At 41.2% G+C, this 26,870-nt stretch overlaps 1 protein-coding gene across 1 annotated transcript in view; it reads left to right on the top strand.

Annotated features, from left to right (window-relative positions):
• Positions 1–26,870, top strand: part of LOC122554917 (TSC22 domain family protein 1-like) — a 36,556-nt gene that overhangs the window by 1,559 nt on the left and 8,127 nt on the right. The window contains exon 2 of the mRNA XM_043700312.1: positions 49–2,752. Within this exon, the coding sequence (XP_043556247.1) occupies positions 57–2,752 (2,696 nt within the window). The 5' untranslated portion in view covers positions 49–56. The remainder of the gene's footprint in view (positions 1–48; positions 2,753–26,870) is intronic.

Here is a 26,870-nt window from a genome sequence, read left to right as displayed (position 1 = left end):
TCTCTCTCTCTTCCCCCCCCTCACCAATCCTCCTCCCCGCCCCCCCAGCCCATGCCATGATGCACCAGTCGGAGAGCGCAGCGGCGGACAGGAAGATGGCGCACCCGCTCTACCCCCGGCGGAGCAGCACCAGCCACCCGCCGCCGCCTCCTCCGGCCTCCACGCCAGGCCCAGGCTCCGGCGGGGCCTCGGCCTCTCCCTCGCTGGGCGGCCTGATGGGGCAGCCGGCTCCGACGCGCCCGCATCCGCACCCGGACGACGCTCTGCGCTCGCCGGCCCTGGCGGCTTGCTCCTCAGGGCCCGGCGCCGGCCCGGTGCCTGTGCCGGTGCCGGCCCCGCCGCTGACTCTCAGCCTCCACGGGCCTGGGGCTGTGGCCCTTCCTCCTCCCGGCCCCGCTGCTGTGGTGGCCCCCGCCGGTGCCGGCTCGATGGCCGGGGCCCAGATGAAGAAGAAGAGCGGCTTCCAGATCACCAGCGTGACCCCGGCGCAGAACAACGCCGGCTCCAACAACAGCATCGCCGAGGACACCGAGAGCTACGACGACATGGACGAGTCCCACACCGAGGACCTCTCGTCCTCCGAGATCCTCGACGTCTCCCGGGCCACCGACTACGAGCCGGAGCGCAGCTCCTCCGAGGAGACCCTCAACAACGTGGGCGACGCCGAGACCCCCAGCGCCCTGTCCCCCAACCAGCCTCGCCTGCCCCCCCACCAGCCGGCTCTCTTCAACGGCAGCATCCACAGCCTGCACCCGCCCCCTGCTCACCACCACCATCCAACCCATCACCATCACCACCACCACCATCCCCTTCACCACCACCCTGCCATGCTGGCGGGCCCAGGGATGGCCGGCGCTGTGCCTTCAGGAGCGGGAATCGTGCCTCCTGGCAATGTGACTGCCGGCGTGGAGAAAAATGGCACCGGTGTGCCCATGCCTGGGTTAGTGAGTGGCTCGGTTGGGACGCCAGTGGCCCTGGCTTCCAGCATTGGAGCCCCGGCGAATGCCAGAACTGTAAGCGGTATGGGGAGCAACGTGAGTGTCGGTGGGGTGAGTGTTGGTGCCAATGCCAGTGTTGTGAGTGGTACGACCGGAGTGATCGGGGCTGCATCCAGTACTGTGGCTTCCACCGGTGCAACCGTAGCACAGCAGCCGGCAGCTGGCAGCTCCAGGTTCAGAGTGGTGAAATTGGATTCCAACACTGAGCCATACAAGAAAGGTCGCTGGGTTTGTACTGAGTTCTATGACAAAGAAAATGTCACTGTTCTCACTGAAGGCACCTCTGTGAACAGGACGCTGGACAGTGTAAAGCAAGCTTCTGTCACTGATCCAAATCTGGATGGGCAGAGTACAAGTGGAGGGAGTTCGGTAAGCAGCACCTTGAGTGCAGTGGGTTATTACATTGAAACTGCTGGTAATGGGGAACCAGGATTAGTTCCTGCCCCTCAGCAGCAGGCCTTTCAAGCATTGTGTAGTCAGCAGTTGGATTTTAGCAGTGGTGGCCCTCTGGCACAAAGTATTTCCCAACCACAGCTCACACAGTCCCAGCTGCATTCACAAGATGTTATGCATTCGCAGCAGAAGCCAAGTGCACCCCTCCCTGGTCGAGCCGGAATCAGTGGTGTTCAACAGACCCCAATTCAGCAGCAATTACCATATTCTCAGCAACAGCAGCCTTTGCAGGCCCTGTCAGCGGGGTCCCAGCCACAGCAACTATCGTATCCTCAGCAACAGCCAGCTTCACAGATGACAACACAGCATATTATGTCATCAAATACAAGTGCTGTCATTACAGAATATGTGCAGCACCCTCAAATGCAGCCCTCTGCGCAACCCATACAGCAGAGCAGTGGTGGGGTTGGAGCAGCAGCCGCACCATCCGGCCAACCACAACTTGTTCAAGGCCAAGCACAGTCTGTTTTAGCACAAGCACAATCTGGACAGACACCAGGTCAGCCTGTGGGACATGTTTCAGCAATGATGCCACCTGCTGGTGCTGCCAATGGGCAGCTGGTAACTGGTCAGCAAAGCAATACAATTCCTCTGCTGCAACAGTCTTGTTCGCCATCAGTTAACAAGTCAACACCAATCGGTTTGCAACCAAGTGCTCCTCCAGCTGCTCAAGCGCAGCAAGTAGGGCAGCCTCTGCAGGGCGGGATGGTACAGCAGCAGGCCAACGTATCAGGGCTTGTGCAGCAGGTAACTGTGGCACCACCAAAACAGCAGTTGTCATCGCAACCACAAGGTCAAGGGGTCGAGTGTATTATTCAAAGTGTGAACAATCAGACAATAACTGGAATAAGTTCTACACCATCTGTTAATGCCAACCTACCCAGTGTTGGATCTAATGTATCTACTAGTATACCAACTGGACCTGCAAACAGTGTTCCGCAGCAAACCACTACGCAGACCTCCGTGCAGAACAGTTTGATCCAGAAAGCCAGCCAGCCTTCTGTACCAGCAAATGCAAGCCTCCCTGTGGTACAAGTGGGGCCACAGAAAATGGTGCCTGGCTCTGCCCAGCACTCTGCTCCCATCCAGTCGCTGTTGAATGCAGTGGAAGATTCACAGCAACCTGCAGACCAGCCACTTTTGCATGTACAACAGGTAGCTATTGGAGAAAGTGTACTGAGTGCAGCTTCTGCTCTGGTTCAGGAAATTGCCAGCAGCGCCAACCTGCCTGCATCTGCATCGTTACTTCCTTTAAAGACCTTACCACTGTCTATGCAACCTGTAGATGGTGAAGATGACAGGTAAGAGGGTTTTGTCCAAGGTCGTCATGTACATTTTTAATACAATAGTGTAAGATCCATGTTTGAATATCACTTACTTTTACAGAAAGCGAGTATGGTTCATTTTTGCATTTTGAAGCTTTAATTATTTGAATTATGACTTCATGTTCCAGTCATGTATGTTTTCACAGTGGCAATTCCAACTGTGCTTGTTTTTACTTAAAAATTTTCTTCAGAGCTATTTAACTGCACAGTGGACATTATCCCAAGTCAAAATGGCTTCTCTTACTCTTCTGTAGACACAACTTTTTTTGTAAGTTCTCAAATTAACTGTTACTAGATAAAAGTAACATCCAAAGTACTGCAATTAAATAAGATGATAAAACAGCAAAAGAAAGAATAGATTGTAAAAGCTTCTATAGCATAGTCAAGACATGAACATAAATAAGAATTTAGTGTAATTTCAAAACAGAAGAAAGGATTATAATTTTTCATTCATCTTGCAGATTTGTGGTAAAGGTTAGTTGTCAGACACTTAACACTGTTGCAGTTGATGGTGTGGGATAGGAAAATAGAGAAAAGGAGTTGAAAAACACCAGGACATAGGGAGATCATGCACAGCTGAAGTATTCCTCTAATGTAATGGGTTAAATTCTTAAAAATTTAAACCATCTTGTTCAGTGAGCTGTTCATTTTTGCACTTGTGCCACTGAATGATACTCTGTGCTTAATACTAATTAATTTGATTTGCACGGAGTATTGCTATGAAAGAGCTAATTTTTGTGTTTAGTTCTGGGTTTGCAGAGAACATTTTTATCGAAATTAGGCTTAAAAAGGCAAATATTGCCTTACTGGCACTGTACTCAAAATAGTTTAGGACATGACATTTGACCCGTGTAGAATATGAGCTGAATGCTGCATACTGAATCAGTTGGTTGTTTGGTTTATCTGGCCTGCATTGCTCTGGAACAGTGTAATGCTATAGCACTCAGAACAGGGGACTTCATCCTATCTCCTTTTCATTGGAGATTGGCATGGAACGGCTGCCAAAAAGATGCCCTGTGCCAAGGTTTATACAAATGCTTAACAGATGGTTGATGGATTCAGATTAAAAAGATGACTGCCAAAGATAGTGTGAACAGAAAACTCCTGGTATACGAATACAGTCTTTTCCTTTTGTTTTTTGTGAATTGCCAGTATCTGTTTCAGTTTGCATATTTGTTACTGAAAATACAGTATATAATTTGAATTAGGTATGTAAAATAACCTCCAAGTTTGAATTAAAAACTAAAACATTACAATGTTTATTGTAATTCCATCTCTTCAGTGTTTGGCCAGTACGTTTGATATGAGGAATTATGCATGAATGAAGTATGCAAGCGTTTGCACATGAATCCCCCTTTACCCTTTAAAACATTCCCATTTACTTTAGCAAATAGATCTTATGTGCATTTTTGTTTTGGGAGATCTTATGGCTTTACTTTCAAAGAGATACTGCAAATTGAATCTCAATGTAAAGATAGTTGGGAGACCCTATTTTTTTTGTTTGACCAGGTAAGTATGTGTAATGTTAGATATTGGTAACAAACACTGAATCAGTCTCTTTAACTTAGAGCTAATGGATCTTAACTGTCTTTAAAAAAATCACAACATTTGGTTATAGTAAAATAGTTTATTTGGAAGCACTAGCTTTTGGTGTGCTACTCCTTCAGGTAGCTGTGGAACAAGGTGATAAGATACAATTTATAGCAAAAGGTCACCGTGTCGTGCAGTTAAAACAATATATTGAACAAAGCTAAATTGCTGAGAAGTCTGTCTTTTAGAATATGTTACGTGTTTCGGTTCATTAATACGTAAATCCCAGAACTTGTATCAAGTCACAGTCTTGAGATATCAAGGTTTTATGTAAAAAGGTGACATTTCTGCTCAGACAGTGCATTAAAGGTATGAGGTTAGAGTCTGTCTGTATCCCAGTCTTAACCGAGCAGTGGTTAAGAAATTGGTGTCACTGCGCTACTGCGAATGAGAATCACCCAGAGTTAGTTCCATTTCTGTTCAGTCATCTCTCGTAGAGACTGTGTAATAGACATAGCAGACAGCAGGGTTATGGTGTCCCCTTCAATTTCTTGGATTTACTTGTATTGTCTGCTTGAAGGCAACAAAATATCATCCGATTTTGGGATCTCTGCAAATAGTGTTAAATCCACTGTGTTCTCATATGTTGCTAGTTTGTAATGATATACTGGGATCTGTTTACAGTCACTATAGTCATGATTAACATAAGTATCATCTCATTTCCTTTTCTCTCTCCAATTCTTTCCCACCCCTCTAATTGCTTTAATCTTTAGTTCACTGCTGTCCTTCAAGTTCTGACAAAGGCACCAGCAATGCGAACACGTGAATTTGCAGTGGCGTTTTCACCTCTTCCGGTAGAATGTTTTGGAATGATACAATGATGAGTCTTTTCTTTTGATATGAACTGGTTTCCTTTTGGGCAGCCTTGGAAAGAAGGAAGGCTTTTTTTAAAGCTCTTTGAATTGTTTGAGCTAAATCTTAATATGTCCAGATATTTGCTGTTCCAGGAGTTTAAAGGTGCTGCTTGAAATAATGTGGTGAACTGCATTTAATTCACAACTCTTAAAGAAGGAGGCACCCTTGGTACTGGTAACATGCAATATTCCTATGGCAGATGGATTCCTGGAGTGTACACAAGATGAACCCTTAGACTAGTATGTTGAGGAACCAACTTGGCAGGCTATAGTAGATCTAGTTTTGTGCCGTGAAAAGGGGTTCATGAATCTTAATGAAAAGTCCTTTTGGAAAAAGTGACCATAATGTTATAAAATTCTTTACTGGAGTAGAAGGTGAAGTAGTCCAATCCAAAATTGGGATTCTTAATCTAAATAAAAGAAACTAAAAAGCTATGATGGATGAGTTGGCTGCGTTAGGATAAATTCATGATAGTGGACACTACATGGTTAATACTTGAGGGACAAGTACATGTGTTGCAGCAATAATGCACTCCTTTCAGGCAAAAGGACACAACAGGAATATGTGGCTTGACCATGGTTAACAAAATAAGTTAAGGATAATGCTAGATCCAAAGCTGAGTTGTCCAAAGTTGCTTGGAAAGGTAGCAAGCCTGAAGACTGGGAGCAGTTTAGAATTTAGCAAGGCCAAGAGGTATTAGAGAACTTGAAGGCAACATCAAAGTGGGCAGTAAGAGCTTGTAAAAAGTATGAAAAAGGAAAGGAAATAATAAAGACAAATGTTGGCACCATACAAACTGAAATGGGAGAATTGATAATGAAGAATTAGGAAATGGCGTAGTTAAGCAACTTCATTTGCCCTATTGCCACCGAATACAACATAGAAGGCTTGCCAGAGATGTTAAGGAAGTAAGGGTCTTTTGGCAAGGAGGAATTGAAGGAAGTTAGTAAACAAGAAGTACTGAAAAAATTAATGGGTGTGAAATCTTTTAAATCCCTAAGGCCAGATAACTAGATTCCAGCTTACTGAAGGAGGCAACCAAGAAATAATGGGTGTATTGCTTGTTAGCTTTCAAGATTCTGTAGATTTCTGAACAGTCCCAACAGGGTGGTGTGTAAATGTAATCCCGCTGTTTATAGATGAGGATGAAACAAGAAATTGTATATCAGTTAGCCTAATATCACTTAGGAAAATACTAGTCTATTACACAAAGCTGTCAGATTTATGGAAGAAATAATATTTGATAAATCTATGGATTTTTGAGGGCATAACTAATAAATGTGGAAGAACCAGTTAACTTTAGTTTTTAAAGGTTTTCATTGAGGTTATTATGCAAAATTGAGCATATGGGATTGGTGGTAATATGCTGGCATGGATTGAGAATTGGTTGGCAGAGCGGAAACAGGAATAACAGGGTTTTCAGAGTAGAAGGTGGCAACTAGTGGAGTATCATAGGGATCAGTTTTTGGTCCCTATCTATGAACAAGGTATATCAATGATTTGGATGAGTGAGTTGAGTGTAATATTTCCAAGTTTGCTGATGGCACAACATTGAGTGAATAGTGAGGAGGACGTAAAGATGCATCAGGGTGATTTGGACAAGTTGAGTGAGTTGACAGATGCACTAAAGTGTAGATAAATGTAAAGTTGTCCACTTTGGTAGGAGAAACCATGATAGTATTATTTAAATGGTAATACCTTGTAGATTGTACAAAGAAATCTGAAAGTTCTTGTACGCTGGTCTATGAAAGCAAGCATACAGGTGCAGAGTAAGCATTTAGGAATGCAAATGAAGTTTTGGCCTTCATTGCAAGAGGTTTTGAGGAGTAACGCAAGAACATTGTGCAACTGTACAGAGCCTTGATGAGGCTGTCTGAAGTAGTGTGCAGCTTTGAATTCCTTACCCAAGTAAAGATACACTTACCATAGAGGGAGTAAAGTAAAAGTTCAGCTGACTGCTGGGGTGTGTGTTTTGTCACGTGAGCAGCGATTCACTAGTTTAGAAGAATGAGAGGCAATGTTATTAAAATGTATACCATTCTGACAGGGCTGGACAGGCTTCAGGGATGATGTATGAGTTGGGGGTGTCCAGAACAAGGAGTCATGGTTACAGGATATATGGTAGACCATTTTGGACTGGTGGGAAATTCCTTTATTGAGGTTGTTGAACCTGTGAAGGCAAAATCACTGAATATGTTTCAGAAAGAAGTAGATTTTTAGTGGGTGAAGGTGTCTTTGTCAAAGGGAATGGAGAAAGCCAGGATATGGATTTGAGGTAGAGGCTCATGAATGGTGTTGCATGCTAGATTGTCTGAATGGCTTGCTACTCTTGTCAGTTTCAAGATAACTGACTAAGAAATGAACATTGCATATCTCTTGCTCTTCGTTCCTGATGTGTAAACTTGAAAATCATGCCTTTGCAGCTAATGGAAGTGAAAATTAGGATAGAATTACAGTTACTGGGACATTAAATTGATGAAATGTTAGAAGCTGATGCGATTGTTCATGCAATCCATAAATTTAGCTTAAAATGCAAATATCTCGGCATAATTGACTCCTGCATTTGGAGGGAGTATGTCTCAGAAAACAGGGTTTTCTCACTCCAGTTTGAGACACTAGAATTTTTTTGCATAACTGTTGACCTGTGAAGATATCAATTGCAAATTTGTTGTTTGCCTCAAGCAATTTTATAGTCAATGTTTCTTGGGTTTCATTGGTAAAATAAAATGCTCTCCGTATAAGTCAAATGCCTGTTTTTTTTTTCTTTTTTTTAGATTAGATTAGATTACTTACAGTGTGGAAACAGGCCCTTCGGCCCAACAAGTCCACTCCGCCCCGCCGAAGCGCAACCCACCCATTCCCCTACATTTACCCCTTACCTAACACTATGGGCAATTTAGCATGGCCAATTCACCTGACCTGCACATCTTTGGACTGTGGGAGGAAACCGGAGCACCCGGAGGAAACCCACGCAGACACGGGGAGAACGTGCAAACTCCACACAGTCAGTCGCCTGAGGCGGGAATTGAACCCGGGTCTCTGGCGCTGTGAGGCTGTAGTGCTAACCACTGTGCCACCGTGCTGCCCATCTTTTCTCTATCTTCCACTTTCTTCTCTTCACTGAAACTCATTTAATCTTGTCTCTATCTGTTTAATGCTGCTGGCACCCTTTATTTTAGTGCATTTTCTATCACTCAGATGTCCCCTTTTATGCATGGTACTTCTGTGTCACCATAAGTACTTCGCTTCTTTCATAGCCATCTCTCCTCATGTCCCTCAGCTGTGGGCTTCTTGGATCACATCTATTCTCTAGTGCTGCTACTGTCGTAGAGTTATAAAGTTGTACAGCATGGAAACAGACCCTCCAGTCCAACTCGTCCATGCCAACCAGATATCTTAAATCTAGCCCCATTTGCCAGCATTTTAAATTTTTTCCCCTCTCGTCTTAAAGCTTCGCCCTCTAGTTTTGGACTCCCCCACCCTGGGGAAAAGACTTTGTCTATTTATCCTGTCAATACCCCTCATGATTTTATAAACCTCTGTAAAGTCACCCCTCAGTCTCCGCTGCAGGGGAAATGGCCTCAGTCTATTCAGCCCCTCCCTATAGCTCAAACTCTCCAATTCTGGTGACATCCTTGTAAGTCTTTTCTGAAGCCTTAAGTTTCACAATATCCTTCCTCAACAAAGAAAAAACGAACAGTTTGTTTTAGAGGGCTCTGGGATTGGCTGGTGGATAACTGCAGGTTTAGCTAAGCTGGAAGTATAGAGATTGTCACTTTGGAAAGAGTTGGTCAACAAATGGAATCTAAGGGTGGTGTTGCTTAGAGAAAGAGAAAGGTTTATTGGGTGATCTTGAGATCAATCTGAGTGAAAATAGTTCTTGGAAAATTAAAACCCTCTTGGCGGGTTGCTAAGTTAGTTATTCCTAAGTAACAATAAAACAACCATTGGAGCGCATGAAACCAATCCATATTGCCAAGGATAAGCTAATGGTTTGGCTGATGTGTATGTTAGGATATCCTTGGCAGAGCTTTGAGTGTGGGGGATGAGCATGACCAATATTTCCCTAATCTTGAAAATAATGTAATGAAAATTGAGATCAGTTATCCTTTGGTTTACATCACACCTATTTTATTTAGTCCAGTATTTATAACCAATGTCAACAATTGAATCTTTTATTAGTCCCCAGCGTACGTTTATACTTTGTTAGCTTGTTTCCGAAGTCTTGCTCCTCTTAAGAGTTGTTTGCATCCAAGAATGAAATTTTCAGTATTGATAGCCAGAGATTTTGAAGCCCTTTTATCTCTCTTCTGAGAAATATTAGGAGTGTTGTTGTTTGCCTCTTAGTTCTATAAAGTTCATTGGCCTGGGTGCTAGAATTTTATTGCTGGAAATGTGTTGCTGGAAAAGCGCAGCAGGTCAGGCAGCATCCAGGGAACAGGAGAATCGACGTTTCGGGCATAAGCCCTTCTTCAGGAATGGCTTACTGAAGAAGGGCTTATGCCTGAAACGTCGATTCTCCTGTTCCCTGGATGCTGCCTGACCTGCTGCGCTTTTCCAGCAACACATTTCCAGCTCTGATCTCCAGCATCTGCAGACCTCACTTTCTCCTGCTAGAATTTTATTGTCGGTGTAAGCACTGATAGATCAAAAGACATTAATGAAGAATTTCTATGCAAGTATAAACCCTGAAGTAAAAGCAGTGCATGAGAGTTCTTTTGAGTGAGGCTTGATTTTTGTGCTGACGTGGTTGGCAATATTTTGGGCATTTTAATAATGAGCATGGATTAATCAGTCAACCAGTCCTGCACCACACTCAAAGTTCTAGTTATTGGATGCTCAGTGGCAATAAGTTTCCTCATACATTTGCATGTATGTTCAAGTACTACAGATTATTAGATGTGATGAAACCAACTTCACAATAACTTTGGAAGTGGGGAGGGAATGTTTTTGGGGTATTATGAAGGAGAAGGGAATATTACAAGCCTACAGGTTTAGGCATACCAACAACAGCCACTTATATTTAAAAGCATCTTTTAACCCAGGCAGATGCCTCCAGTGTTTGAGTGAAATATTAAACTTGTCAGGCAAACAGAATCTCACTAAACCAAAGAAGAAAACACTTTGGAGTGAACAAGTCAAAGAAGTAGGGTTTAAAGTGGGTGGGATAGAAATGGGGAAACAATGGAAAACTTTTAGGGAAGGAATTCCAGGCCCTGAGCCTTGAATTATTTAGGCACAGCTGCTGGTGGTGGTGTGGGGCATGCCTGGAGCCCAGAGTTAGAGGAACGCTTGAGTTAAGGAAGGTTGCAAAGATAGGGATGAGGTGGTGAAAGTATTTGAACAAATTGGAGAACTTGGAAGTTAGTATAGATCAGCAAGCACAGATGGGGGAGTAGGATTTGTGCTGGCAGTTAAGTTTTGGAGGAATGGGTGTTTATTGAGGGTGGGTAGTGAATTTGAGTTGGTCAGGTCTGAATGACATGAACTACCCAGATTCAAGTTTGTTTGCAGCTGAGTGAAATGCTGACCTGGTCTGTGTATTCTCTGGCCATGCTGTATTTAGGCTGCAAGTGCCCAGGTTGATTACCTCCGACTAGGGATGCTGTATCCTTTGTACTGTTGATGCCACACCAGCTTAAACGAGCAGCAACCAGCCACCTGAAGTTGACCTGTGGGGCTCCTCCCTTCTTTTGGAATGTTGTGCTGAAATGCAATTGTCTTCTGAATGTTATCTGCAAACACATTGATGGAATGTTGTGCAGGATTTCCACTATTACTGATGAGACAGCTATTACAACAACCTTGTTGATTACCTTGTCTCTGCCGTTGACATTTGATAATTTGAGTCCACTTTTTAGAGGCTTACATTGTGTTAACCTAGCCACTTCAGGAGCTAAGTAGTCACACAAACATTATGTTGATAATGCTGAACCCCTTCCCCTTAATACCGCTTTTCTCACTTCCCCACCCCACTTTAATTTTCTTTCTTCATCTTCTGGAGATATTGTCACCATGTGCCTACCTAGACTTCCGAGAAACTGTTCTTCATGTTTGGGCTTCTCCCTGCACCTTCGATATTTACACATGTGCCCATACTTTTGGAGAAAAGTGTGTGCATGTTATATAGCCACTTGTTTGAGTTTGACTGTGAATGTTGCATTTTCAGAGAATATGGTAACATTTTGGTTTGCCATACACTCAAAACTGACAAGTCCCAAGCCTTGACAGCAAATAACCTATATAAATACAAAACCCTATTTATTAGTGGGTTAAATTTGAATACGGTGCAAATTAAAGCCGACTATTTTGAACGCTATCATGTATTACAACTGCTTGAGTGGTTTGTACAGTTTGCATAGTGCATCCCAGAAACCAGCTTTTGTTGACAGGCCATGAATTTATGATAGGGCAGCCATAACCAATTTATTTTCAGTTTTATTGGTGTAGTTCTTGAATTTCTCAACTACTTTGCTTTCATATTAATTTTGTTCAATCAACAGTAGATTGTATAATATAGGTAAAATCAGTTCCATGCATATGGTGGAACTGTGACTCAAACACATAAAAATATTGCTACTTCTCACCAATTGGTTGTCAGTGGTAGTAAATATTGTATAGTAATATTTATGTTTGGTTGGGTTGTAAATCTCTTCAGTAATAGTATACTTTTGTGTTGTTACTCATATGTGGAACTCCTGAGCTCTGGCTGTTGCTATTTTCATTGATTCAGCCTGTTATTGCAGTTTTAATAGAAAGTGCTTTCAACATTTGACAATCTTGTCTATACCTGATTAGGTTAGAGTAGTTGGAAGTCACGTTAACGTGCAAGCTTGTTCATTGGTGGGACATGTGTACTGTCAAAAAGCAGATCACTGGCATGTGACTGAAAGCTTTGAGAAATTTCACTTTTTTCCTATGAAATTCAGCTGACTTTAACTTACTAAAGCACAAGAACAGACATTTGGTCCTGTGAGTCCATGCTGTCATTGCCATCTCCAACCCTTTCAACATGTCCTCTTTTTGCTTTGTGTTTCTAACTTCTGCTTGAATAAATCTATACTAATTGCCTTATCTACTTGTGGTAGCAAGTTACATTTCTCTCGCTGACTAAGGGAATTTTTAAAACGATCATATCTTTATATTCCTAGAAGCTTGACACTATTCAGGACAAAAACGCCTGCTTGATTTGCGGCATATCCACAAACATTCTGTCACTCCATCACCAATGCTCAGCACCAATGCATACTAGCTACAACATAAGCTACAGAAATTTGCAAAAGATCCTTAAACAGCACTTTCCAAATCCATGACTACTTTAATTTAGAAGGTCAAGGGTAGCAGATACGTGGGAACACCACCATCTGCAAACTCCCCTCCAAGCCACTCACCATTCTGACTTGGCAGTAGATCGCCAGTCCTTCAGTGTCACTAGGGTTGTGTGTGGGGTGCTGGAAAAGCACAGCAGGTCAGGCAGCAGCCGAGGAGTAGGAAAACTGAAGTTTCAAGCACAAACCCTTCAGCAGGGCTTGAGCCTGAAACGTCACTTTTCCTGCTCGTCTGCTGCCTGACCTGCTGTGCTTTTCCAGTACCATGTTCTTGACTCTAATCTCCGGCATCTGCAGTAATCACTTTCACCGTTAGTGTCACTGGGTCAGCATTTTGGAAATCCCCCCCACCGAATGTCTTTGTCTTTGTCTTTGTAGGTCTACCTGCAGCATGTGGACTGCAGCGATTCAAGAAGGCAGCTCACCACCATCTCCTTGAGGTGAACTAGGGATGGGCAATAAATGCTGGCCAGCCAGCTACACCCATACCCCACAAGTGAACACAGATCTAGTTCTGGACTCCCCCTCAAATAAAAATATCTTTTAAATAGATACCATCTCAAATACTTTGAGGTTCCCTTGATTCCTTTTGAAGTAAGGTCCCTTTTACATGTTTGCTCTTGAATGATTAACATAACCTCTGTGCTGGTATCAAATCTGGTAAAACCTAATTGCAGCTGTCCTATGCTGTGCACCAGACTATTGAAGTAATCTGTTTGGTCTAACCAAGATTCTATACATGTTTAACATAATAACTGCTTTTTGTTGTTATACCTATGATAAGCTCCAGAAGTATGTTTGTAGTTTTTCCTGATCTCATTAACCTACATTAACAGTTCTGATTATGCATCTGTGCCCCCGAACCCTCAACTTCATTCAGATACTTGTTTTCCCAAGAAATGCAGAATTGAGAAATGTCCGTTATAATATTGATATATCAGAAATCTGCCATTTTAGTCTCAGTTCAATTTTTGTGAAACATCACAAATCTTTACATGTTGTCTCCACCCCAGTATTCCTTCTCTTGTAGATCCTGTGTCTGAAGGGAGGGGGGGAAGCCTGTGATTGGAAGATCTGGAGCAGATCTTGTGCTCACCTCTTAAGCTGGAGAACTTTAGCTATGCTGTCATCAATTGCTTTTCAACCAAAACTATATCAGTAGAAATGGCAGGCAGAGAGTAGCCAAACTGAGGTTATATGCATAGGTTTCTCGGCCTTTGGGATATTGGCTGCCTGCTGCCATTATGCAAATAAATTTGGTTGGAGAGAATGCCAAATGAGAAGAGAAATAATCAACTGAGCAGAAATTCATTTGGTCTGTTACTAATAAGAACTTATGCATATCTGGTTTCTGTTCCATTGCATCATACAGTTGGAATTTAAGATGAATCTGATCTTGGCTTATTATTGTAATTTAGGAATTGTACTTGTACTCAATTTTGACAGAATATAAAGGTAGTTCCATAATGCTGTAGTTGCATTCCAGCAAAGCCTCGCTTAATAGAAATAATGGGGCCTATGGGAAAAATGGGGTTTGGGCAGATCAGCAAAAAATATCACTCTCGATCGCTCAAAAATCTCCCAGCGGCAAAACATAGAGTATAACACAGCCTGAATGAAGGTTTAAATCATTTATTAATGAAACAAGTAAATTTAAACACATGACATTGAAAAAATATTGTTGATGCAGGGGAACAGCAGGTCGTCATCATCACGTTCAGGTGCAGTTGTGGTTTGTCTTCTGGTTTTTGGGGTTTGGTTTAAAAAGAACATCCAGTTTTTGTTGCTTTACCCTTTTTCTGTCTTGAAGAAGCTGTTCATACGGTGCCAGATGATATCTTATTGAATGAACTGCTATCCTGTCACATTCTATGCTATAATCGTCCTCTAAGAACTGCAAATGCATCTCAAATTCCCTCCGGACAGAAGAGAAGTGGAAAGCTCTCGTGGTGCTACATCCTGGACTTCGTAATTTTCATATCCAGCTTCCACTTCCCCTCAGCGACAAGCTGTTGCAGATCGGCTCTAGAGAGGTCTTCACAGTGGGACTCCAGCAGCTCTTCAATATCCTCTCTTTCCGCTTCTCCAAAGCCAACCTGAAAGCTGCATCACATGTTCTCTGCTTATGCTCAAAATACTTTATAACATCTAGCTTCTCTTGCAGTGTTATAGCCTTTCTTTTATGTTCACTACCTGCAATTTTAACAAGCTCTTGCTAACATTCTTATTATCATGTTCCTCCATTTTGCAAAAAAAAGGATGATCTACTGGGTAGATTGTGTGATATATAGGCACAGGAATACATTAGAAAGGCAAATGGTATGTTTAAGAGTAACTCAGTCCTCCTTGTCTGAGGGAGAGCAATGAACATTCATTAGTTTAATTTTTGAGATGAAACTGCTCAGTCTATAGTACTGTACCTCTGTCATGCTCTGACGGCAGTTGACACCAGCGCATGTGCTGAACGAACTGTGTGAAATAATTGCAGCTGAAATTTCGCTCTTGCGAACAGAGGTAAGCATTCTCAAATACCGTTCCCTAATTCTTCAGCGATGTTATAGCTAAATCAAGCTGCTGAAATGGCTATCCTGCCTCATGGATGGTGACACTTTTTTTCTCTCTTACTGAACTTTTTTTCCATTGATGTGTATAATCCAATATGATCATATTTTTGCTGTTGGTTTGAACTTCATTCTGTTTTACATGTACTTATTACATGAGAAGCCGAAATCACTTTGAATTATCACAACACATTGATCCATAGCCTTGGCAGTGGTACAAGTGAAAATAAATTGCAAGTTTAATATTTTCATTCATTTGAATTGGCCTAGAAGTATTTTAACTTTGTCACAGATCCTAAGTCCTGTAGTCTTCAGGCCCCTTGTGCAGCAGTGACTTTGCCACTCTATGATATAATGTGTCAAAGCTTCAGACCTTCTTGTCTTTGGCCTTTAATACTTTATTTGTTTTCTGCAATTCTTGTACCGAAGATATTTGGGGCCACCTTATTTTTGCTACCAAAATGCACTGTACCCAATTCTATTGGAACTTTGGTTACTTGCCTGTCCTGCAAATCCGTTCTGTATAAACTCCATTTGTTTGGTGTCATATGCAAATTTTGAAATTGTTCTTCTGATTCTTGAGTTCGAGTTGTTAGAGTAAGTAGCGAGAGGCTGTGCTGTCAGTACCAGTTCTTCCACGGCATCTCTTCTTCTCTTGTAGTCCTCTAACCACTCCCTCACTGTCCTTTGTTTTGTACTCAGCTTGCCAGTAATTGTTCTACTTGTCTCCTGATTCTACAGCTACGAGTCTGTTGTTCAGTCATCAGCCTTTTGAAAAACAAGATCATTATCTCCTTCAGCCTTGCTGACCATTTTGTGCAAATACATTTAAATTTTGGTTGAAGCATTGCACAAGCAGCATTACTACTTGAGGTGTGCATTGATTGAGTACCTTTTTATTGCTTGAGTTGTGCTTTCTGGGTACTGTATGCTTGATGAGGATTAAGATTCCCCAGTTCAGATTAATAGGTCCCAGCGTACAGTATATCAGTGAAGCACCTGACAGTAAAGAGATGGTCTGTTTTTGGAGCTGGTGTTTGTGTTGTTAAGATGTGTGTGCAATGGCCTGTAGCGTATTTGAGTTCCAAGTTTAAAAATAGCTTTCCTTTGGGCAAAGCCCATAACCACTTTTTGGTGTTTTTAAACCTCATCTGTGGTTTTATTTTTATCTGATGTAGCTAAGTATACTTAAGTGAAACATGTCACTCTTATTTTCTGTCAGGGTTTTGATGCGGAGTAATTTGTTTAAACTCTAATTACTGAGTTTGCCTCTATGGCCTCCGTAATAAATAGGTCAATGAATAGGTCACACAATCTAGTGAAACAAATAGTGAACAAAATACTTTGGGCAAAATAATGGTAAGTATAAGTGAAATGGTTGAATGAGCATAAACTGCCTTCACAAATGTAGCGCCAAAAGGCAGTTGAGGTATGTCATTAGCTGCAAGCTGAGTAACACTTTTCCACACCCCCCTCTCAGAAATGTAATAATTACCTGCATGCTTGCTGCTACTGCCTAACCTACAGAAGTGATTAAATTCTGCCTGTGCTAAACTGGGTAAGTGGCAATATGTGCTATGAATTCTGATGCATTGTTCCAATGTAATTTGCAGGTTTCCCTTTATCTTGAGACGAGTCTGAGGAAATCTTTTGTAGGCATAGCCCTATAGCAAAATGAGTTATTTCAGTTAAAATTTGATAAACACAATTCATTCACTTTTTTTCTACAAACATTAAGAAAAGAAGTTCTACCCAAACAAGGCCTGCTTTTTAAGAATTCTTTTTCTTTATGGTTTTCTCAGACAACTTGGAAGTTTTGCACTTGTTGAGAACAGCTTTACAGGTTTTGGTGTACTGATTCTGACTGAATGTTTGAATCTTTAATGGCAAATATTGGTACTGTAGCTAAGCCAACTTCTGTTCTTGACTGATGCCTATATGTGTACTTGGGTGGCGAGATGATAGAGTCCTTCTCTCCCTTACCCATGGATCACCAGTGCCAGTACTTAATGGAAGAAGTAACAGCACAGACCGTAGATTGAACCTGGAGCAATTGTGTAACTAAATTAGACTGACTTGGATTTATTTATCCCTTTTCGGAACATCTTAAAGCACTTTGTGCACAGTTTTTGGAGCACAGTTGCTCTTGGGGGAAAAAAGATGTGGTAGCCAATTTACAAATAGCAAGTTCCCACAAAAAAGTTAAATAAGTAGCCCAAATGAACTGTTCACTATAAAGCAAAATACTGTCGATAGTGGAAATCTGAAATAAAAACAGAAAGCATTGGATAAATATAGCATGTCTGGCAGCCTTTGTGGAGTGTTTTAATGTTTTAAGTCCAGTAACCTTTCTTTCGAGCCTAGTGTTCTGAAGAATCCGATCAGATTCAGGATATCTCTTTCTTTCTTCACAGAGGCTGCCAGATTGCTGAGTTCCTCCCAGCATTTTCTGATTTCATTTGTGTTTCCTGTTAGTTGAGGGATAAATGTTATCCCAGGTCACTGAGAAGATTTTTCTCTCTCCTTTAAATAGTCTCTATACTTAAAGCACTCAGCAATCTATTTAGTGGTGGTTTGTGGATACCAGATACAAGATGGGAAATGGTGAAATTGTGCAGACTGTGCCATACGCCCAGAGTTTGCTGGTTGAACACATTTGTACCTCACTCATTTGAGTTTGATGTTTTCTTCTTTTTACTCTAAATCCGCTCCCTTAAATAAAACAAGGCTGCTTTAGATCGCTGAGAAATTGGAAATTACTGCTTCAATCTCTAAATATGAAACTAAATTTATACACAAGCAATATTATGCCTGGAACTCAATCCTTTGCATGCCTGAATGCCACCGGAGATTGACTGACGTAAACCAAGGGCTGGTCGTAAAATGCTTTTCTATCCATGTAAATTGTATGATCCTTTGAAAGGCAATTTATTGCAATCCTTGTTTTTATGTAGAATTGTTGACAATTAGCAACATTTTTTTTTTCCTGTGATCATTTTGATTTTTGTGACCTCTGACTAAGGAGGTGAATGCAGTACAGCTTTAGTTAAAGTTATCATACATATAAAGTGAAAAAAACTTTTGGTCAGTGTAAAAGAAAGATAGATATTTAGACATTGAAACCAGTGGCTTTTCATTGGATTAGTCACTAATTTTAGTCACCTGATTTTAGTTAAATAACTAAAGTTATAATTTAGTTAAACCTGATGAAGGAGCAGCACTCTGAAAGCCAGTAATTCCTGTTGGACTATAACTTGGTGTTGTGATTTTTAACTTGGTCCACCCTAGTCCAACACTGGCACCTCTACGTCATGAATAATTTTGAATTGATCTATTCCTTGTAAGCCATCCTAGAATTATTTCTGCAAACTTCATTAACTCCTGTGCAACAGCTTTTTTGAACTTTGCACATATTTATAGCTTAATTTGTGGGCGGAACGATGGCACAGTGGTTAGCACTGCTGCCTCACAGCGCCAGAGACCCGGGTTCAATTCCCGCCTCAGGCGACTGACTGTGTGGAGTTTGCACATTCTGCCCGTGTCTGCGTGGGATTCCTCCGTGTGCTCTGGTTTCCACCCGCAGTCCAAAGATGTACAGGTCAGGTGAATTGGCCATGCTAAATTGTCCGTAGTGTTAGGTAAGGGGTAAATGTAGGGTTATGGGTGGGTTGCGCTTCGGCGGGTTGGTGTGGACTTAGGCCCAAAGGGCCTGTTTCCATACTGTAAAGTAATCTAATCTAATCTAATCTTAAAAAAAAACTTGTCAGCTGTTATTCTTTTATTAAAAGTAACAACTTTTTTTTTTGCTTATCCAAAACACTTACCAGAGGATGTGAAGGAGATTGGTGCCCATTAATGCTCTTTTCATACCTCCTAGTGAAAGTCTTGGTAATTTATGGTGGTTTGATATTTTAACCTCTTCTGTGTTGGCTTGACTTTATTGCATTTTTTTCTTTGATTCAATCCCACGTCCAGGGCTTGAGTGCATCATCTAGGCTGACACTCCATTTCAATGCTGAACTACTGCATTGACTGAGATGCTAAGTCTTGGAATGCATATCAAACCATGGCCTTGTCTCGCCGCTCAGTTGGATGTAACTAATCCCATGGCAACTATTAGAAGAAGATAATGGCTTTTTCTGGACAGCATTCATCCCTCAAAGTCTAACAAAATACATGAACAGGTCATTCATCTCTCTACTGTTTGCTGGCCCTTGCTGTGTATGAACTGGTTACTACATTTATCTTAAAAACAAAACTTTTATTGATTTGAGTTGTTCCGAGGATACAAAATGTACCTTCCTCACTTTGTCACGTTTGTAGTCTGTCCATTTCTCTATCTCCACTCCCTTCCACCCCCTCATATCTTTTGCAACATCTGAACTGGGGATAACTAGCTGTCAATGCTGCCAACTGTCTATTATCCTAATTCAGCTTTATTGAAGGAATTGTTGAGAGTTGTTCTGAAAGTGCAGTTAACCATGAGGGATGTTTCAGTAATTAGTGTGTGATGGAAGCTTGCTTTTCCAGTTTTCTTCTCATAAAGCAGCCGCATTACCAAACACTTGTCTTTGCTAAAGTTGGGTGTTAAGGGAAGTTGGCGTATTTTGTTGAGTAAAGTGTGGGTCGTCTTAGGCAAAAATTTAAAGCAGAGGAACTAAGATTTGAAACTCTGCATCCCTGATATGGAATTATTCTTTAAGTTGATAAAGTGGTGAATTAAAAACAAAATGTAATAAGAAATACTTTGGCAGTATTCATGGGAAGAAACAAAGCTGATTTTTCAAGTAGATAACTGTTCGTTATTTTCTGTTACTTCAGATTGCTAGCATGCAAAGTATTTCACTAATGTTGAGTTGTGTTGACTGTTTACTTTTCATACTGGAGGGAAGTGAAACTCAAGGAATGTAGTAAGTAATGCAATTAATAACATCTCTAAGATATGGGTGAAATTGGCAGAAACATGGCAAAGTAAATTTAATAGGTGGAAATATGAACATATATTTTTGTTTGGAAATGAATATTAGAGAAGTCTAAATGGTACAATTCTAAATAGGGTGCAGAAACAGAAATACTTGGGATTGTATTTACATAAATCCTTGAAGGTGGCAAAAGTGATTTGAGAAGACTGTCAAAAGTAAATCCTTATTTAAAGAGGGATATTCTTGTATTGCAATTAGTTCAGAAAAGATTTACAAGGTTGGTCCCTAAGTTGAAAGTTGAGCCTATACCATCACAGAGGGAGATATGTTTGTAGAAGAATTGGTACGTGAAGGGTTAGAGCATATCCATTTGGATCTGAGTTCAACTGCTTTAGAGTTCTTATGTGACTTTGCTTCCTGCTTATCTTTATCCTTTTATGTTTATGGACTGGAATAATCAGCAAAAAAGTAGATTAGATTAGATTCCCTACATTGTGGAAACAGGCCCTTCAGCTCAACCAGTCTACAGCGACCATCCGAAGAGTAACCCACCCAGACCCATCTCCCTCTGAATAATGCACCTAACAATATGGGCAATTTAGCATGGCCAGTTCACCTGACTGCACATCTTTGGACTGTGGGAGGAAATTGGAACACGCGGAGGAAACCCACGCAGACACTGGAAGAATGTGTAAACTCCACACAGACAGTTGTCCAACTTTAAATAATGTTTCATTTAGCCCAAGGGACATAAATAAGCAAATAGTTTGATCTTTCTGTCCACGATTGCTGCCAGACCTGCGTTTCCCCAGTAATTTCTTTTTTTGTCTCAGATTTTCAGCATCTGCAGTTCTTGGTTTTATTATATAAACTGAGCAAGTGTTGTAATAGTGAATATCCATGACATGATACTTGTATTCTCATGGACTGTCTATAACGTTTAGCCTTCTGTACCAACACCATCAATTGCACAGAGCGTCTTTCACATAAAACATCTTAATGTGCTTCCAGTAGCGTTATGAAATAAAAATAGTCTCTGAGCCGTGAGATATTGGGACAAATGGCCCAAAACTTTGTGAAAGATTGGTTTTAAGGTGCATCTTGAAGGAGGAAAGAGAGATTGTGACGATGCTGCTCCTTGACAAGGTTGTTCTCTCCTTTGCGTTTATTCCCTCTAGGGAAAAAAAAAGAGAGGTTCCAATGTGTCTGGCTTGTATGGGTTTTAGGGCTGATTTGATGATAGCTAACAGGTACTGCCTCAGGCAAAAGGCTTTCAAATTAAAAAAAACGCTTATACACCAGTTCTCCCAGCTCAGCTTCCCTGTGGTTTGTTTTGGTTTTAGCAGTTTGGCTGCTTTGCAACTGCTGGTCAGGTTTTAGCTGGGAACTCAAAACTCTTGGACCCAGAGAAATAGCTCCATGCTGATTCTTTCTGACATCTCTCCTCTAAGAACCTGTTTGATTTTTATTTTGCCAAGAGGGTGTTTATGGGGATATTGCAAATGTTTGGAACACCGTCATTAAATTATGATAGAGTTGATTGAGTTTTCAAACAGTTATGTTATTCTAAATTTGGTTTCCTTTTGGTCGTGTATAAATTAAATTCTGTTTTGTTTAAAACTGAGTGGTTCGGCCAGTTGCATCACCCTTCGACTATCCACTTTATACCTGCTTAAAACAGCTAGAAAAGTTAGGATCTGGGCTATTTTCTTGGAATGTTTTGAGGGGGTCTGAACTGGTCCATAACAATTTAGAGATGAAATTTCAGAGTTTAGAGATGAGGCTTCTGAACACATGGCTAGTGGAATAATCGGAATGCTGGATACAAGAATTGGATGAATAGTTGTCTTGCAGGGTGGTGCCTGGGGAAATGACAGGGATGGGGATGTTCAAGGGATTTGAAAACAAGGACGAAACTTATAAATTTCAATAAACTGGTTACCAAGGCAGGTCAGTGCACATGACTGTCAGCATAATTTGTTCCAAGTAAGCTTACTGTGTAATAGTTTTGTTTGATCTCAAGTGAAAGAAGAGTAGAATTTAGGTCATCTGGGTGTGTTGGAATAGTCAAGACTAGATTTAACAGAGACATAAATATGAGTTTCAATAACAGATGAGCTAGTGCAAAAGTAAAGGTCAGTGATGATATTGGTGATATGGGTAATTGTTTCAAAGCTGGTACCAGACGTTGGCTGTGAACAGTGCGGTTCATACTTGGGTAGTGAGAGGGCTGGAGTTAAGGCGTATCGAGCGGAACTTGGAGCGAAGGCCATAGCATGGGCTTTGATATTTAGTCAGTGGAAACTTCTGCTTTTTCCAATACCAGATGTTGGACAAGCAGTTTGATGGATTGGTGCCAGTAGTACAAAGTAAAGATTCAGTTACTCCCAGTTAGGTGAAGATTCAGATGATGTTGCAGAGGTTTCTCATCTCATCCATTTTCTTTTCCCATGACCTTTGACTCTGGCAATTGGTAGTTGTCATACTCCAACTTTTGACCTTTTCTGTTTTCTGCTTTTTGCTAATATTGGACAAAGACATATTGAGGTACAAAGATGAGCCACAGAAACTACTCATTCCTCAATTAACTTTAATTTGCTTGTAAATGACCACAAATTAGCTGATTGGAAGGGTTGGATATTCATAGGTTTTAGGTGATATTATAACAAATATGGCTAGCAACTTGATCTCCTCTACCATGGGGAATCCTATACCTTTCTCTGACTGTGGTTAGCAGCCAGTTTGGAGCTTCCAGTGCTTATTTATGCTGAACGTGATGTTTAAAAAATCTGTTGTCCTTTCTAGTTGGAGTGGCACTTAAACAACTACTTTTTCATACACCTGGTGAAGTTAATTCTGGAAAATGCATTGAAATAAACCAAGCTTGCGCTAGCACATCTGCCTATCTATGTAAAACTGAAACATCAGTGACAAATTGCTTTAGTTACCAGTAGGTGAGTATCTTCACTTGGCTCAACTGTTTACACTCTGACACAGCTACAATTGAGAAAATATTGACACATCGATGGGGTTTAACAGCAACATGCTGCTGCACTTAAGTAATATTAGGCTCAAAGTTCTGCTCCCTCTAGGTCTATAACTCTCTCTGCACGGATTGATGGAATTCAGAAATGCTATCAGTTACATTTTAAGGTTGCATGAAGGCCGTTAGTTTAATGCAAAAATATCAAGCTGACCACAATGCAATGTTTGTGCCAACCTCAACCTTTTTTTGTCCTGTCATCTTTTGCACATGTAATGGTAGTAAGGGAAACCCCATGGACATGGAAGTTCATGTGCTGGTGAAAACTTTTTAATATTTGTGGTATACTTTGTGTGTTGTCTCTGTTGCAAATTTTATAACATTTTGTGATTTTGAAAATATAGTTTGAGCTAGGAAAACCAATATTTAGACCATGCATGCAGACATTGCACCTTGCTTTCAGTGACTGAGGGCAACTGCCTCTGCTTCCTGTGGCTGACAGGCTGCCAGTAGCATAACATTACCAATTATAGCATGTACACCTGCAAACAAATTGCAGAGTGCAGTTGTCATTTAGCTTGTATTTTGCTGCAGTGCTAACCACCAATCTGCTCTCCGGATTAAATAGGTCCCAAGGATTTAAGTCAGCAAGGACGATATTTGTTTTCTTTTTAACCATCTCGTTGCACAGTGTTATTTCCAAAATGGAAAATATTGCTCACTGCCACTGACTAAATTTGAAGTCCACCCTTGAGTGTTAAGTGCAACTTGATGTAGAAAGCATTGGATGTGTGTGTAATGCAGCTGCTGCCCACTTTACTTTGGCCATTCATTTACCCTTCCTCAAACCCAGATGTCTTAGGCTGGCAAGTATTAAAAATCATACCAGTGAATGGAATTTTAAAGAAAAAGTCCTTTTTATAGCCTCCAAATATCACCACATCTTTAAGTGGCTACATACTCTAATTTTCCTTCTCAGCTTTGGGGCTATCTGGCCTGCTCCATGCCATGCTTCTGTCATTGACTGTGCATGGAATTTATTCTAAATTTTTTTTTAGTTTTGCTTGCACTGTCAACATCTCCCAAAATTGCCAATGCTCCCAAAATATAATTTGTCACAAGTGGGTTGCATTTAAAAGTCAATGATCTTGGAACAGTGATTCCATCCTTCTCTCTTAATGCTCAGAATTCATGGTTCTTCCAGAGAGTAATGTACCAATGTGAATTGTCTTAGGAGATACATTGTAGAGATAGTAATGATACAACATCAACTTGTTTATTTTGCATATTTAATGTAACAAATTGTCCCAAAGTGCTTTAGAGTTTCACACTGAGTTAAAGTAGATAATGGGACTCAAGGCTAAAAACTCAACCAGAGGAGCAGCTGAAATAAGGAAAGAGATGGGGAGGTTTACGGAAAGAAATCCAGAACTTACAGCCTATGTGGCTGAAGACATTGCCACTGATGGCAGTCAGATTAAAATTGCAAGCCAGAATCAAAGGAATAGACTATCTCAAATATTTGTTGGGCTAGAGCAGCTTGCAGAGTTGTGAAAGGGTAGGGCCATGATGGAATTCAAAAATTACTGGATTGGGAGCCAATGTAGGTCAGTGAGCACGAGGAAGGATGGGATTTGGTTAAGCAGAAGTGTATCTTGAGTTGAAGTTGGGAGATTGGATATGTCACTATCAGAATTGTTAAGTTTTGTGGCCAGCTAAGTTCCAGGCAATGACCAAGGAATAGTCCAGCTGCTATCTCTTGACATCCAGTAGCATTTCCATCAACAGAGCACAAGTCAGGAGTGTGATGTCGTACTTTCCACTTGGCTGAATAAGTGCAGCTTGACACAATCCTTGGCAAAACAGCTTCCTTGACTGACAGCTACCCACAAGCTTACAAAATTCGTTACTGCTGCCATTTTTGTTCCATGACTGCAGTGTGTGCCATCTACAGGATGAAGTGCAACAGTGTTAGTCATTTGCAAAATTGCCTTCCGAATTGGTGCCTTCCTATTGGAAGGATGTTGTGAAACTTGAAAGGGTTCAGAAAAGATTTACAAGGATGTTGCGAGGGTTGGAGGATTTGAGCTATAGGGAGCGGTTGAAGAGGCTGGAACTGTTTTCCCTAGAGCGTCGGAAGCTATGGTTTATAAAATAATGAGGGGCATGGATAGGGTAAATACCCATGGTCTTTTCCCTGGGGTGGAGTCGTCCAGAGCTAGAGGGCACAGGTTTAGGGTGAGAGGGGAAAGATATTAAAGAGACTTAAGGGGCAACTTTTTCATGCAGAGGGTGGTGCGTGTATGGAATGAGCTGTTAGAGGAAGTGGTGGAGGCTGATACAATTATATCATTTAAATGGCATCTGATGGTTATATGAAAAGGAAGGGTTTAGAAGGATGTGGGTCAAGTGCTGGCAAATGGATCTAGATTAGGTTACGATATCTGGTTGGCATGGACAAGTTTCACCGAAGGGTTTGTTTTTGTGCTATACATCCCTAGACTCTATTGAGTCCTCTGCTACCTGGAAGAACAAGTTCAGCCAGGGTGTGAGATCACCATCTGCAAGTTCCAGCCATGTCACGTAACTTCCTGACTTGGCAATATTTCACTCTTGTTTTATCAGCACTAATGCAAAGTCCTGGAACTCCCCACCTAACAGCATTGTGAGTGTACCCACATCTCAGGAACTGAAGAAGTTCAAGGTGATTGCACATTTTCACTTTTGTGAAAGCAATTAGTAATGGCTAATAACTTCTGATCCTGGCAGCAATAACCACACCCAACAAGCAAATAATAAAAAAAAGCATGGATGAGGTTTTCAGCACGAGATCAATGAGGCAGACTGGACCACATGGTGATGGAAATAAACAATCATGGTGATGGAGTGGATGTTAGACTGTTAGCTGATCTTTGGGTTCAACACAGCACCAGAGTTTAAGGGGAAGGGGTAGGGGTGGATCAGATATTTGGTATGAAGATTGAACTTGAGATTAATTGCTGTTGAAAGATGCTGTGCCAGTTGTTGATGCTAGTTCAGGTTGACAGCACTGAAACACTGGAAGATGCTTATGTGCAGTCAGAAACTTGAGCATCCAAGACAGAAGTGAATGTATGGGTGACAGCACATCATTGAGGGTATTACATTTAGTTGGGTAGAGAATTTCAATATCCTTTGTGCTGCTAAGTAGATTTGGAAGTTAATTACAAATGTGTGCAGGTCTATAATTTTCATATAAAAAGTGTCCATACACTTCAACTTTTGTTCTATGCTTGGCTTGAAGTTGACCTAATTGTATGCCAAATTATTCTAAGCAGAATTGTGTTTTAGTTAAATATATTACTTCACAATAAATATAATAATTTCTTAAAAATTGCCACTTTTCACTAATTAAAAGTTATCGATTTGTACAGTGGCAATCTGTTATAATCTATACTACAAGTGCATTTTAGTGGTTGCTGGTGATTGGTTTAATGCTTATTCTATAATTCATCTTGTTTTGCTCTTAGCATATTTTATGCATTATTATTATTCAGGCTTTAAAGGCACTCTGCTCCAAGGGATATATATTGAATGTGTGCACTGTACTGACATTAACTGAAATAATCCAGAAATTTGTATTGTGTGGGATGGGCATCAGGCTATAATTCTTTTTGCTGCACCTAAGTAATATTACCTGAATATGGGATGACTGTTTTGCTTCCACCCCCTTTTATTTTGGCGAAAGTGAGGACTGCAGTTGCTGGAGATTAGAGTCAAGAGTGGAAAAGCACAGCAGATCAGGCAGTATCCGAGGAGCAGGAAAATCGATGTTTCGGGCAAAAGCCCTTCATTGGGAATGTGGCTGGGAGCCTC

The sequence above is a fragment of the Chiloscyllium plagiosum genome, chromosome 12, assembly GCF_004010195.1.
Source record: "Chiloscyllium plagiosum isolate BGI_BamShark_2017 chromosome 12, ASM401019v2, whole genome shotgun sequence".
In the NCBI taxonomy this organism is placed as follows: Eukaryota; Metazoa; Chordata; class Chondrichthyes; order Orectolobiformes; family Hemiscylliidae; genus Chiloscyllium; species Chiloscyllium plagiosum.
The sequence above is the reverse complement of the archived record's forward strand: the minus strand, read 5'-3'. Positions and strand labels throughout refer to the sequence as shown.